Source organism: Antedon mediterranea, chromosome 7, assembly GCF_964355755.1.
Source record: "Antedon mediterranea chromosome 7, ecAntMedi1.1, whole genome shotgun sequence".
In the NCBI taxonomy this organism is placed as follows: Eukaryota; Metazoa; Echinodermata; class Crinoidea; order Comatulida; family Antedonidae; genus Antedon; species Antedon mediterranea.
Window position 1 is genome coordinate 8,703,920 of NC_092676.1, and position 15,844 is coordinate 8,719,763.

Consider the following 15,844-nt stretch of genomic DNA (forward strand, 5'->3'; position numbering starts at 1 on the left):
TATTGTGTAGATAATGCATGTGACGGAGCATTTATTCGCGTAAACAAATAAAGGCTCTGTGAGCGTTTATTCGAGGGAAGCTGTTTTTCCAAGTGGTACGTTTATTCGAATAAATATAGTAATTCAGTTATGTTTAAATTTCAGGTACTATGGTCTGCTGTCAATACAGCTTTGACAAGAAGTGGTACCGCGCTATCATCATGACGCCATGCAAGACTAGCACAGAAGATGAGGATGAAATTGAATCCAAAGATGGTACAACCAGTGAGGTGAGCGTTGGTTCGGCCAGCATGAAAAGCATCACATCCAGTAGAGGCAAAGACAAACTCTTTGAAGTTGTGTACATTGACTATGGTAACACGGAATGGGTGCCTATTACCAGGTGATGGTTTGTTTTGGTATTGTTTGGGTATAGCCATACCCCTAATTTAATATTAATATTATAGATCAATCCACTGTATTTTTTCATCTGCCATAAACCTACCATTTTGAGCAAATTCTTTATTCATCCCGCATCGGGCCATTAGAAAATGGACTGAAATAAATTTTAACAAAAATATAATAATTATTTAAAAATACAAAAATAAAATCATATTTAATCGTAACATTTTAAATATACAAGATTCATATTCATCCTTCTTTATTCATAATAATACTATGGCCCAAGAACAACATTTCTTTTGAACTTTTATTTAACAGTCTAACACTAGTTTTGTCTTACCTATATATATTTACATTTACATAAAATTTGTTTGTCACAAAAAGATGAAATATGTAGGAATGAGCATCCAGTAATTTTCGAACATACATTTACAAGCTTCACTGGTCCAGATTGATCTTTAGGATTTAAATTGTAGAACCAACATATTATATTGGAAATGGTTAAAACGCTTTCCACAAATAAGTATCCCCATTTTACACTTTCTCTGGGAAAAAATTAGAAACAAGTGTTTCTCAACTGATTTGTGTCATTTGGGGTCTATATATCCACCAAAAAAAAGTTCCAGCTCATCTGACCTGGGGAAAGTCGCCATTTTGGATTTTTAAAATGGCCGCCATAAATTACATATTTTTGCTCATAACTCAGCTTCTACATCATGTATGGACATGATTTTGGTGGTAAAGTATATGTTTTTAGGGTCAGGGAATCCAAATACAGCATTTTGAAGATTACTCAATGGCCGCCATTTTGACGCCATAAAATACAGATTTTCTCATATCTCAGCTTCTACAAATTATATGGATGTGATTTTGGTGGCAAAGTGTATGTTTTGAGGGTCAAGGAATGCAAATAAATCATTTTTAAGTTCACTAAATGACCCCCATTTTGTTTTTCAACATGGCTGCCATAGCATTTACAGAATTTTCCACATATCTCAACTTCTATCATCATATCTGATTTTGTTGACTAGGCCTAAGTCTATGGTTACAGAATAAACATTTTCAAAATCTTATACCTTGCCATATTAGAGTTCAAAATGGCCGCCATATTGTATTGCACAGTATTTAGTTTTTGGGTTTCGAAATACATATACACTATTCTGAAATGTTTTTTTGCACAATTGCTATTTTTTATCTTTAAAAATGGAAATGGTCATGTAGTCCGTGGATTCATAACATATAGCATTAAAATCCATGTAATTTGAATATCTACAATAAAATGGCCACAATAAACATACAGCTTATTAATTGTGAGCTATCGAGCAATCGTCATCACTTTCCTCGTATGTTCCTTTACCATTAGAGCAGTGACCACTGCAATAACCACACGCAGCAACACATGCTATAGAGTACTTTCTACAGCTGCATTTGTTTGTGCTGCATAGGTTTCCTCCTTTCCAGTTACAGCATATTGATTTCAGTAAAGATTGAGGTGCAATATCGTCGTCTGTCATGATTGGAGATGATTGTCATAAATCCTCCAGCCTCTTTCATCGGGTTTATAGCATTTGTATTCAAGAGCTTCCATGTAATGCTGATGAGAGTGCTTTATAGTTGAACAATTTTTGGTGGTAGTCTGTCTGAATTTAGTTTACCCTTTGCTGCCTGTCGCACAAATTAGTCATGTCTTGCCTTGGACAAGATATCTGGATTCAGACCATGTAATCAGCATAGCCTTAATACCATATTTACTAACATTTTCGATGCTTGATAGCGGGTTGGTGAAAATTGATACAACAGTAGGAGGGAATTTCTTCTTGTAAATGTAGCTGGTTTAGTGTATCCACATATAGATGATACAGTGTCACATACAGACCATGCATAATTAAAAAGAAATTCATCACGGTCAGCGATTAAACCAGTAATAGACGATATGTTAAAGATTCAGCTACTTGTTTGAAAAAAGAGCTTTGGTTGGACAATGGTAGCATAAAAGAACTAACACATCTGTATCTTCTGCAACTACAACCGCATTTGTATCAGAACAATTGGTTTGAGATATAGCTTCTTTAACCATTACCGTGTCTGCATCTTCATCAGCTTGGATGGTTTTAATACCACATCTTTCCATTTCCTGAGAGAGTAATGTTATGAAAGATGCTTTGTTGCAGCCATTACAAAGTAATTCCTCTCGTTCTGATGAAACCTTCGTATCTAGAGTAATGTTCACATTACTGCTTGTTTTTTTCTTGAATGTTTTTCGATGATCCTTGTAGCCTTTGGTTTGCTAGGATATCCATCCCAAAGAACTATACACCACCATTAAATTTGCTCTGGAAGAGGCCTATGTAGGACATCACAACATCAGAAAAGTAACCACTTTATTCCATGGTACTTGGTGTAAGAACCAACCACCATCAACAATGTGAACTGATACGGCATCTATTGTGGTGGTGTTGGTAACATTCTCCTTCAGCATTCGACCAAATTTTGATTTTTTTAAACAAAGCTGTTGGAAAAGGTGTCGGTTCATATCCAAATGCCGTTTCGATGTCTCCATCTCTTTCAGAGAGAACAATAAGTCTGTTGAAGAGAACCGTTTTTTCGACAGAAATCTTCTTTGTTCCAACTTTTACATGCTTTTCAAGAGAACTTAGTAATTTTACTTTCATAGGTAAGTGGCATCGTCCAAGCTTTCTTGGATGTCTTGGCCAATGTTCCAAGCTTGTTCACAACTGGTTTGTGTCTGTTATATTCAATCCAGTTGAGAGTGAAGCTCTCACAAGAGGATCGCTTATCACTATAAATGGTCTTTCTGTAGACGTACTTTCCCGAAATCTTTGTTACTTCGTTTGTCTCTCTTTAACCGACCCTTTCATCCATCATCATTTCCAGATGCTTTAAGTGCGATAAGCTAGAAACCCACACTTTTACTGAATTCGTATGACGAAGTCTGCCACGTGTGAGACCGCCACTTTATTTGTATTTTCGCATAGGGTTCCTCTATTGTCATGTCTGAAAACTTATCATCACTATAACACGTTGTGTGATATCCATTCTTATGGAACATCTCATATGTATGTGGAAATTTGTGTTTCAGCTCAAGCATTTTCTGTAGATATAACATTCCACTCTTGGCATATTGTCCATGATCAGCTGCTGCAAATATGTAAAGCATAGATGATACTGTCTGAAGATAGAGCGGCTAGGTACAGTATTGCCTAACAAGTGATACCATCTCGTGATATAAAGCCCACAACTTAGATGTTCTTGATACCTGTTTGATCTTCCCGATTGTTCTATTTACTGTGTCTATATCTGGAGTCAAAAAATCTTCATCCTGTGTCATCATTGTATGATAAAACAGCTGAATCTGCTAAAAATGGACTCTGAGAGCTTTTGAATATGCAGCTCCCTTTAAAATGTAAGTGACAGTATTTGGTTCATAAAGTAAGCAAAGCACATCTTCCAAACCCGAACCAGTCATTATATGTACAATACAACCCAGGATGCTCTTGAGAAGATTGAATCATCCAAGCCTGACAACAACTGGCAGGTGCCTTTTCTTAACTATCTGTATTGTTTTAACCCACAGTGGTTGATTATGTGAAGAGCTATAAGATATACATTTACAGAGTGTAGTATACACTGTCGAATTATCATTTGGGTCATTTAGAATGATCGGCAGAAACTCTATTGTCGACTTCTCCACTGATCCAGTACTTGTACATAAATCCAGACCAGTTAGGATGACCAGTGCTTGTCTCCGGTGTATTTGGTAACCATCCATTCACCACATAAGACGCTGCTATAAATGGGATCTCTTTGTCACAAAAAGCATATATGATGATAAAAGCTGAGATATGAACAAAATTCTGTACATTTTATGGCAGCCATTTTGAAAAACAAAATGGCGACCATAGAGTGAACTAATTTATTTGCATTCATTGACCCTCAAAACATACATTTTGCCACCAAAATCACATCCATTTATTTTTTAGAAGCTGAGATATGAGAAAATCTGTATTTTATGGCGGCCATTTTGAAAAACAAAATGGCGGCCATTGAGTGAACTTCAAAATGCTGTATTTGGATTCCTTGACCCTAAAAACATACACTTTACTGCCAAAATCATGTCCATACATGATGTATAAGCTGAGTTATGAACAAAAATCTGTAATTTATGGCGGCCATTTTAAAAATCCAAAATGGCGACTTTCCCCAGGTCAGATGAGCTGGAACTTTTTTTTGGTGGATATATAGACCCCAGATGACACAAATCAGTGAAGAAACATTTGTTTCTAATTTTTTCCCAGATTGGCCCTTTTTAGACTTAATTTAGGGATACTAAAAGGAATTACGTGTTCAATAAGATTACCAAGAGTGACATTTTGAGAACCATGATATAGTCATGGTATGGACAACTTCAAGACCTAGCAAAGTGTGTTATTAGGAGTGGCTCCTGAATACGATTAGCCTTAATGTTAAAACTACCCTTCTTTCATTTTACATTAAAGTGTTTTCTCAAAGTAGAGGTTCTAATGAATAGTTTCTTAATTACATTATTTTATTATTTTCAGTATCCGAAAAATGTGTCCAAAATACAGGAAAATGCCAGAATTTTCCAAACGCTGTTCATTGAAAGACATCGTTCCAGCTCAAAATGTAAGAGTATTCCTAAAAATAAATTCATAAGTAATGTTTCTACTAATATAATATGTAATATATTATATATATATATATATATTATATATATATATATATCTAATTCCTTCACTTGCACTGATGAAGGGCTAGTGTTGCCCGAAAGCTCTGCTAACTTTTCTGGCTGTTTTACTTATCGTTTTGATTTAGCTTTTCGCTTTTTATTTTTGTATCTCCATTGAGATCCAGCCACTGATACCCACAGCATTGTCATTTTTTCAGTAATTTGCCTTTGGATTTATATATATATATCTAATGTTATACTTTTGAAAGTGTGAGTTATATCTAGTTGAAGAAATGTTAATTTGTTCTGTTACTATAAAATATATATTGTTTTGCTTTCTAGAAACAACATTGGTCAAAAGCTGCAGTGCATGTCTTTGCAGAAATGACAAATAATAAACCACTCCTTATGACTGTAAGTACAATTTACAACTGTAGATTTGTATATTATATATTGTCTATTTTTGACATCAAATAATTTTACTATTAAAATACTCATTTGTTCTCTAGATGACAATGACAATTTTAATTGTTCAGAAACGTACACAATGCACCACACAACTACCTGTCTTTACTTCTGAACTTCTTTCTTTGCAACATAAACAAAGCCAGGGATACCTACACATATATTGAGATAATAATTATAACCGTAAATGTATTTGATTTCTATATTAAACACTTTTTTGTGACTTGCACCACTTATATCTGTATGTACGACTACCATGCCGGAACATCGGTTCTCGTCAGATCACCAAAGTTAAGCAACCTTGGGCCCGGTTAGAGCTTGGATGGGAGACCATCTGGGAATATCGAGTGCTGTATATGGAGCTGGGGTCCCGTTAGGCATTTGAAATCAACACTGCTGACTCTTATGGCAGCCCCTGCATCTAGTATCTTTCTCAGACATATTGGCCTATGCCTCTCCTCTGGTTAAGGTTGGCACTGCACGAGAGAAGTCCTTGGTCAATGTTGGGACCAGCCAAAGGTGCTTTAAAACCGTCCTTTCTTAGTCATCATTCAGATGAATGTAAGGCTAATTCACATTGTCGTTTACGACAGAAGACGGCCATCTCAATATATTAATTACTTTATATAATAAATTAATTATATTTATTTTGTTTTAGACCATTGCTCACGAAGGAAGTATCGTTTATGTTGATTTACATGAAGTTCTCATTGATGATGTAGAAGCGGAGGCTCCTGCCTCTGTACGTGATGCACTGGTCTTCTTAGAGGTAGCATGTTTTATGTCGGAAAAGTCTGTCTATAGAGGTACAAAACATTTCTATGAATAGAAGACTAACTATAAATAAAAATAAAGATTAATAAAATCAGACTTTGAATAGGTTATTTTGTGGTTTTAATAAACTTAAAATGTTTTCTCATATAAAATGACAAATAAGTGATCAACTTCAACCAAAAACCCATTGGCTGGCAGCCAATATGACTATTTTTTTGCTTTAAATCACAGCTTTTTCAGGTAATTTTTTTTTTTCAATTTTATTTTTTTTCAAAGTGGATCACTATTATGTGAAATTAAAATGGCATATTCAACCAAAAAAAATGTACAAAATTATTTTTTTAGGGGACAAACATCTTTAATACTTAAACTAAAAAATACTGCTGAAATACATCAAGTAATTCTATTTCAGTTTCTTAAACCAATTATTTCGCAAGCATTTTTTTGATAATCATAACCCATTTTTTTCGGAGTTTTACTGATAATGTGGTACCATTAATCATTTTTTATTAGCCCTAGTCAGAATAACACATTTTTTTTCATATTTGCTGAACTTACTACAAATTTCCTTTTTAAAATTTAGAAATAAGAAAAAAGTCAGTTGAATATTTTACTCCAACTGTACCACTCAAGGATGAATATGTCGATGTGATGGTTAGTCATGTTAATAGTCCAGTCAGCTTCTACGTCCAAGAGGTAACTAAATAGATTACCCAAAATGTGTATAGTTATGTAAGCCAAGCCAATGGGGATTCAAACGAAACCCTCTTCTTTCTGTAGTGCACTTTTCAAACTAGAGACCAATAAAGGATTGATGGTAAATAGGCCTTAAATAAATCTCATAATATGGAAAAAAAATAACATTATGTGAAAAAATACAACAACATTATGGGAAAAAATACAATCACAAGTGATAAAATACAGTAAAATTGTTGAATTGTATATCAATGACGGAATTCAATGACTTCAACTACAAATAGAAATGTGTTGTAATACAAGATTGTGTGTATATGCATGCGTTGGGGCGTTTATTTGAGGAAAACATTTGAGGGGAAGGAGCGATGTTCTATGTGGGGCGTTTATTCAAAACAGGGTGTTTATTAAAATAAATACAGTATTATATATACACATTTTTATATTTGGGTTGATAATCTGTTTATTGAAAACCATTTTTATCTTTTTACCATAAATATTTAAAGAACAAAAAAAAACATTCATAGTATAACTTTTAGATTAACTTTCGGTCTTTCTTTCTTCAGATTACTTTAGGAGAACAGTATTTACAGATTATGATGAACGAGCTACAGAAACACTACAACAATGCGGACAACAACATGCGTGTGATGTGTCCGCACAACGGAATGTTGTGTGTTGCTAAATACAATCTGGATGATCTGTGGTATAGGTCCAAAGTAGTTGGTAAATAGGGAGTTTTTGATTTGCGATGACTGACAACCAAACTATGTCAAGTTAGTTTATTGTACTCATGCTGAATATTGGGACGTGTCCTCGCTCCCTTGATGGTTTGTAAGTCCAGGCAACACCCGACAAAACATTGATTGACTTGACCTAGGTTGGTCCTTGGTCGTCACAAATCAAAAGCTCCCCATTATTGATTATTACATTCCAGATGGTAGTGGTTATGCTACAACTAATGTTTAGCGAGCATTCAGTTCAAGCTAGGAACTGTTATTACATGATACAGTAAAACCCCTATTGTTGGGATGCCTTGGGACCCAACACTTTTTCATGAAAGGGGTTGGTGATAATGTTGAAACATACATTGTCCTTCGTTCGTTTTACAGGAGTGTGTCCCTTAATAGTGTGTCCCATTATTAGGGGTGTCCGAAAGGAGGGTTTCTATTCTAATTATTTTTGCGCATACGGGGATATATGGATGTGTCTTCCTAGCTTCATTAAGGGGACATATGGATGTGTCTTCCTAGCTTCATTAAGGGGACATATGGATGTGTCTTCCTAGCTTCATTAAGGTACATATGGATGTGTCTTCCCAGCTTCATTAGGGGACATATGGATGTGTCTTCCTAGCTTCATTAGGGGACATATGGATGTGTCTTCCCAGCTTCATTAGGGGACATATGGATGTGTCTTCCCAGCTTCATTAGGGGACATATGGATGTGTCTTCCTAGCTTCATTAGGGGACATATGGATGTGTCTTCCCAGCTTCATTAGGGGACATATGGATGTGTCTTCCCAGCTTCATTGAGACAATTTTGCTGGATTATAGGTCTAGGCTCTAGCAGTGTACTTTTATGACTTTCTTTCGTTTATTATATTTCTTGTACAGGTCTTCCAGGAGAGGGTATGGTTGATGTTAATTATGTGGATTTTGGCAACATCAGCAGGGTGCATGTTTCTGATGTTAGGATGATGACTGCTAATTTTCTTAAATTACCCATACAGGTAAAACTTAGAATTAAGAAAATTTGAAACAAAATGAATATAAGAAAGAACTAAATTATAGAGAGCGACATATAGTTGGCTAAACTGGTATTGTGTTGTGTGCTAAACCGAATCATATCGTCTCTCTCCACGTAGGTTGAAATGCATGTAGATAGCGCACCGTCTTTGCTTTTGAGACTTTAAAGATGTATTGTCCCCCAAAAACATAAAAAATGAAGATTAATTAAATCAGATTTCGAATATGTTATTTTGTAGTTTTAATAAAGTTAATAACTTCCAAAGAAGAAAAAAAATGGAAAAAAATAATGTTTTCACTTAAATGACAAAATAAATGGTTAAATTCAACCAAAAACCCATTGGCTGGCAGCCAATTTGACCATTTTTTGCTTTAAATTGCAGTTTTTTCAGTTAAAATACATTTTTTCAAAATCCAATTTTTGGTCAAAGTGGATAACTATTATGTTACATTAAAATGGCATATTCACCAAAAAAATGTTTAAGAATTTTTTTTCAGGGGGACAATACATCTTTAAACTGTTAGTCCTGTGTGCAACATGGCTCATATGCATGTTACACCCTTCGAAAAGACTTGTGTCTTGTCTGAACCAAAAATATTCTATCTATCTATCTATCTAATTATAAAGAAATTGTGAAACATGTAAAAATGAAAGGTTGATTTTGAAACAAAACAAGGTGTGTAAATAAGTTTAGAAATTCCTAATATTACAAGTATACCTATGCAAATGCCATTCGAAGTACTATTTCAGTATGCGACACTAACGTTAATACACTGTATTAATGTTTTTTATTAGGCCATACCTTGCACCATGGTTGACATCGCTCCAATTGCATGTGATTGGGATGAAGGATCTGCTAACAGGCTAGCTGAGCTGGCGTCAACACCAATGGTTATATCCGTCCAAGGTAAACACACTTTTTTAATTGCTTTTTTATTACCAAAATTCAATTTGTAATGCAATATTAACTGGCAATTGGCTAATACTTTGGCATATCATCTTTCTGCGCATTATCAGGCCTAATAAATATTACAAATGCATTTGTATTTAACTTTAATATAATAGTTTCAAGAAACAAGGTTCAAATTACAAGTTTATCCTCAAGGGTAGTTTCATGTCCATACAGCTAGCCATTATAGATCACCTATTGATCATGGTCTTTTTACACACATTTAATTATGTGCCTTACTCCTGAGGATCAGCGTGTTTAAATGCAAATGTCTTTTTGAGCCATCTATATACCATATAATATTTATTGCGGAAATAATAATAATTGGTAGTTTCCGCCTTAAAATATATATGGAATATATTTATATATTTTTTTAATGAAAGAATTGTTGATTTTGTTGAACAGATGTAAAAGATGGTGTTGTTTCTGTGTTGTTGTATGCGCCGGAAGAGAGCACTGATTCCAGTTGTATCAATGCTGTACTAGTTGCTGAGGGCTTTGCAAAAAGCATTGGACCAGGGTATGATATTTATATATTTCTACAATAGGAGGTATATTATATTTGCCAAATTTAGGATTGGAAATAAAACCATGTATTTTAAACTAAATTGTGTACAAGGTTTAGTCATTACAAACATTGCATATATCTATGATTTGAACCTAAGAACCATGGATTGGTAGGCAAGCATGTAACTCGCCAACCCACAGTGCAACTGCTACTATTCCCACTAGTCAATAGGGAGGTTTCGCAACCTTACGAATACGATAACGAAAACGGATACGTCATACATTTGTGAAACTTTTGAGCTGATCCCCATTTCATATTCGTAAAGCGTATTCGTGTTGACGAATATCACCAGTCATATTCGTAACTACAAAACGAGTATAGTTTTTGATCTATTTTGCACATTTTGCATTTGAATTAGGAATGATTCATGATTATAATATAATTATATATTTATTGAAAGTAATTTACTAAAGTAATTTACTAAAATTCCAGGTCAATTTAGATAAATAGCAGTTTTTAAATTCCTCACTCGATTTGATGTTACGCTAGGCCTAGGCAGCCAAGCACCAAGCTACACGTACCTGCGCTTCGCTCAAATTTACCGCAGTCATATTTTGGACGCGCCTCAATATTCCGTTGCCATGCGAAACAGATTTTTTTATGGCTTACGAAAACGAATACGTGTGCGTGACGTATCTGTTTTCGTTATCGTATTCGTAAGATTGCGAAACCTCTCTAATATCATTTTAAAAACCATGAGCAACCTTTTTAAGTATTCTTTCTTTTACAGGAAATCAAATAAGCTATTATACTAGATTTCCACTTTTTATTTGTATATGTTGTTTTTTATTCATGTACTATAGAATGTATATCTGAAATAAAAGTTTTTTATTTATTTAATGTATTTAATAAATCATACTCTTGTTTATGAACAAATATATAATATACCAATTAATAAAGAAAACACAGATGAAGCAAATAACAAGTTTTTACAGTCTTACAGCACCAAAAGAATATCGACCAAGCATAGCACTCAACTTCTTTGCTTTTATATTTTTTCTTGTAGAAAAAAACCAATAAATATATATATATTACTTGTTAGAAGCAATGGACTGACGTAAGGAGAAAAGCAAATTTAGCAAGTGTATAACAGTGGATGCCATCACACATTAAATATTTTAATTTTTCTATATTTGTTATTACATATCTTTACCAAACAAGTATGTAATCAAACTTGATTCTTTTCACAGATCCATTAACGCTGCTGTCTTTAAGAAGTATCAAAAGAAAGGTACTGATCTTCAGAAAAAGCCACAGCATGCTAAAATATCACAGAGTCAGAATGTAAGAGGTGGTACTTACTTGATAAAGAATGCTGATGCCATGAAGAAAGCCTCAGAGTCCAAGAAGCTTCCGTATGCAGGCGTTCAAATCAGCCATGTCATTTCACCATCATGTTTTTATGTGCATTTAAAAACTGATGGGGCCAATGATCTTGAAAGGTATGCTAGCTTGATTTTTTAATAGGAAGGTAATCCCACTATGTGTATGTGCATTTATAATAATTGTAATTGTTTGTAACCACTGTGGAGTAGCTTTGTGTCAGGCTGTTGGTCAGATGTTTTGCCCTAATCTAACCCTTAGCCATCAGTGCAGGCTCATTGGTCTAGAGGTATGAACGCCAGGCTAGTGATTACTTGCTTATTTGTTCACAAGTCTCAATGTACTTAGTAGGAAGTACAAATTACATCAGAGTAGGGCAAAACATCTGTCCAATTACATTTATAATAACACACCTGATTAGATTCTATTCTTGCAATTTGATTGGTTAATTAGGCATCACATTTAAATTGGAATTAGCCCTACCTAACGGAAATGTGATATATAATGATGATAAGTAGGGCTCTCATGTTCAGATTTCTATTGTTGACGGACTGCGTTCGGGAAACTTGTACGCAAAACTTTCTAGTAAACATACTTTTTAAATAAATCGTAAAAAACATAAATGTTGAATTTTTTTTATTGTTTCTTCAAAACAGCAGATTAAACATTTTGGCAAATTTAAGCCTAATGCAGGTCAAATTAGCAATTGAAATGACAGGTACCCATCTCTTGTATGTTAACAACAGTGAAAACTCATAAGGTAGATTTTGCTAAGCACACTTGACGTCACAGCAATTTACGGCGACTACTGTACGTGAGTGCGTGGCGATATCAGAAATATCGCAATTGTTCTGAAATCATATGTACATCCCTAATACGTTGTGAATATATGTCCTGTAAAAGAGATTTTCATTTAAAAAAAAAAAAAAGAAATATCTTTGATTTAAACATGTATTTGTTTTTTTTTTAGTTTACAAAAGGCAATGGTGGACGAGTTTTTGAAAACTGAGGTTGAGAGTGCCGAGTGGTCTGTAGGTGATATTGGTGCTATGATTTACTCCTCAAATGACTTCTACAATAGAGCAAAAATTACTAAACTTCTTCCAGAGAAAAAAGCAAAGGTATAATTTATATGGCTTTAGACAATGCTTGTGATAAATGTCATCAAACATTCTTCTTGCCAGCTTCAATAAGAGTTAATGTTGTGCTCATGTAAAGTGATTTATTGGATAATTTTTATAATAAATTTCATATTAAATTGTGAATGTTAAATTCTAAAGTTCAGATAATTGTGATATTTTATACTACCAACATTTATTCTTTTCTAGTTGTAGGCATTCAAGTTCTTGTAGGCATACATGGATCAAAATGAACACTAGGAAATTAGGAATTTGCTAGTAGATTTTTCATAATTGCTAATTAACAATCAAACAATCGAAACTATCTATTGCTGGTTATACCAATACTTTTTAGTGTAACAAATCTGTTTGTCATTCGTCCAGGTAGTAGTAAGTTTAGAATGATAAATCAAATCTATAAATAAATCAAGTCTAGCAAATGTACCCAAGATCTAATAGTTCAACTTGTAGAATTAATTCACCAACATTAAATGCGAGCTCGGTTTCACATTTTGCTAGTTACATTTTAACAACTAGCAACAGTTTGCTTGTGGATAAAAAGTAAATCTATATTCTAGCCATTTAAGGGATGTTTTTCCAGTTATTTTGAATGTTGGTCAAATATGCAAGTTGTTCAACAGAGTATATTATTTGTGCATGATAATGCTTGAAAATAGCTATACTTCATTTTCTAAGCTAAACCTTCATTATTTTGTATAATTTATCAGGTTGAAATGATTGATTATGGAAATATAACAGTTGTGTCTGTTAGTAAGCTTCGTAGGTTATCACCTGACCTGTCGTCTGTGCCGCCATTTGCAATACGTTGTCATCTCGCCAATGTATTTCCCGCTGGTGCCAAAGAGTGGACAAAAACGGCGTGCGAATATTTTGCTGTCAAGCTTGAAGAATTGGAATGTTACATTTTGAAAGAGGTAGGTCTTTAAACAGTAACAAACTATATATCAATCCGGTATAATCAAGCAAATTATTTACAATCTGTCTTGGAGATTATAATATTTATTGCACTCGTTCGTTCCATCGTAGATCATTCAGTTGACCTATAGTTGAAAGTACTTGTAGAATAAATATTTTATTTCAATCGGTCAGATTACATATGTGTTGTCTATATACTTTGACTTCTGTTTATATACAAAAGTAGAATCATATAAATGTAATTCTAGCACATTGTTGATTTGTATACAGGTAATAAACTATATAATTATATTACTGTTTTGAATACTATAGTATATAGTAGAATAGTATATCCTTCGGAAATTCCTATCCAGGGAGACACTATATAGTAGATACTTTCATTGCAAAACGAAGGAGGAGCACTATGGCCAACCCCTATTTAGGATACACCCTATGGAGATGATGTTGGGTCTCGGAGGTGTTCCATTTATAGGAGTTTCTATAAGAAATAGAGTAAATATAAAATGTTCACTAAATAGAATTTATTGAATTACCCAGAGAATATTGTTGCTAAGAGATTAATTTAATAGAGAGTGCAAATGTGGTGTCATATGTTTAGTTGTACAGGCCTTAAACTGAACATTTATACTGTTGCATTTGATGTTTTTACTGTAGGATGAAATGAATGAGGATGGATCATTTCCTATTGATCTTTTGTACAAGAAATCATGGAAAGAAATAGCGAAAGGAGACGACGAAACACAAGATACAGAGCTTGTATCAGAACTGCTGATAAACGATGGACTGGCTCTCCCTAGCCCTCAAAGGTACGTCAATGTGACAGCTTTTGTTCTTCCTAAACACAGTAGAAACCTTCCTTTGAGGGATATGGAACACCTTTTTTTTTATTTCCTCGAATAAACGCCACCACATACACAGTATTGTATTACAAAACATTTCTATTTATAGAATTCATTGATTGACAATTTACTAAAGTTTTTTATTTGATATACATGTTACCATATTACATGGAAAATTATAAATGCCTCTCCTGAATAAATTCCTCCATCAAATAAAGGCCCCTGGGCATTTATTAAATAAATACTTTTTTTTTCTTTTTCCCAATTAAAAATATTTTACATGGGAATAAAAATAACCCTAAAGGTTTGTTTGAGATCTCTTCCATTTACATTGCCATATTTGCCATTGAAAGAGTTTAAATAAAGAGAAAAAAATTGCACCAAAGTATATATATATAACAGCAAACAACCTTTTTTTAACGTCCTATATACAGTAATAACTCAATAAAAATACAAGTGGGTAAAATGAATACCAAATAACTTGAACATTAAATTGAACATTTTTATTTCAAATCCTGATTAGTGTCTAATTACAAATGTTTAATCATAGTGCATCCATGGATTATTTACAGTAAGTGAGATCTAGCACACTTTATGAAAGCCTACTAAATAGAATTGGCATGATAAACCTGTTAAAAATGTCGGTCACTTCGATATCACCTGGTGATTTTACCACTTTACACAAACTACATAAAGCATGTTAATATCATTATAAAACCATCTGATTTTCGATGAAATTAAATAGATTTATGGGTTTATTTGTTCATTGACCAGGAAGAACTGAAAAAAGTGAGCTTGTTTACCCAGCTTTAAGCTCTGTCTACACTATTAAACTATTTTGACAAAAAAAGTGTGATGTGTCCAAATATGGTAGTGGTATGACATCACTGTGTCCATATATGAGCACATCACATTTTTTTGTCACATAAATTTTGATAGTGTAGATAGAGCTTTATACGCCAAAGATTGTCTTCGATGTGTAGTATTAAATTTAGTATGAATTTCTGTGAAATTGACTTTAATAAATACTGTAAATGATCGAATAAAAGGTGGAGTTGAGTAAGCGCGTCACTAAATTTTGTGCCGCTGGTATTATTTATTGTTTTATAGTCAGACAGGTCTGAAAAACACTTATTCTCCGGATGTTTGATTATTTACAATATTAAGTGTTTTAAGAATCGCTTTTCTCCAACTTTGACCATATGATTTGTGCAGGTGTTGTGGTTATTGATGATATGACGAGTGACGATTGAATGCTTTCAAATTATTTGCAAGTCTATACATTTTAAAAATGCTCGCCGTCTTCTTGTCAGCTGCATGTTTGACAGAGAGTAATAGGTT

At 33.7% G+C, this 15,844-nt stretch overlaps 1 protein-coding gene across 1 annotated transcript in view; it reads left to right on the forward strand.

Moving 5' to 3' along the window:
- The window catches only part of LOC140054176 (uncharacterized), a 106,908-nt gene that overhangs the window by 13,339 nt on the left and 77,725 nt on the right, over window positions 1-15,844 (forward strand). The window contains exons 14-26 of the mRNA XM_072099068.1: window positions 145-382; window positions 4,962-5,046; window positions 5,432-5,503; window positions 6,213-6,360; window positions 6,912-7,024; window positions 7,588-7,747; window positions 8,638-8,753; window positions 9,566-9,677; window positions 10,125-10,239; window positions 11,478-11,729; window positions 12,581-12,731; window positions 13,457-13,663; window positions 14,319-14,470. Of these exons, the coding sequence (XP_071955169.1) occupies window positions 145-382; window positions 4,962-5,046; window positions 5,432-5,503; window positions 6,213-6,360; window positions 6,912-7,024; window positions 7,588-7,747; window positions 8,638-8,753; window positions 9,566-9,677; window positions 10,125-10,239; window positions 11,478-11,729; window positions 12,581-12,731; window positions 13,457-13,663; window positions 14,319-14,470 (1,921 nt within the window). The remainder of the gene's footprint in view (window positions 1-144; window positions 383-4,961; window positions 5,047-5,431; window positions 5,504-6,212; window positions 6,361-6,911; window positions 7,025-7,587; window positions 7,748-8,637; window positions 8,754-9,565; window positions 9,678-10,124; window positions 10,240-11,477; window positions 11,730-12,580; window positions 12,732-13,456; window positions 13,664-14,318; window positions 14,471-15,844) is intronic.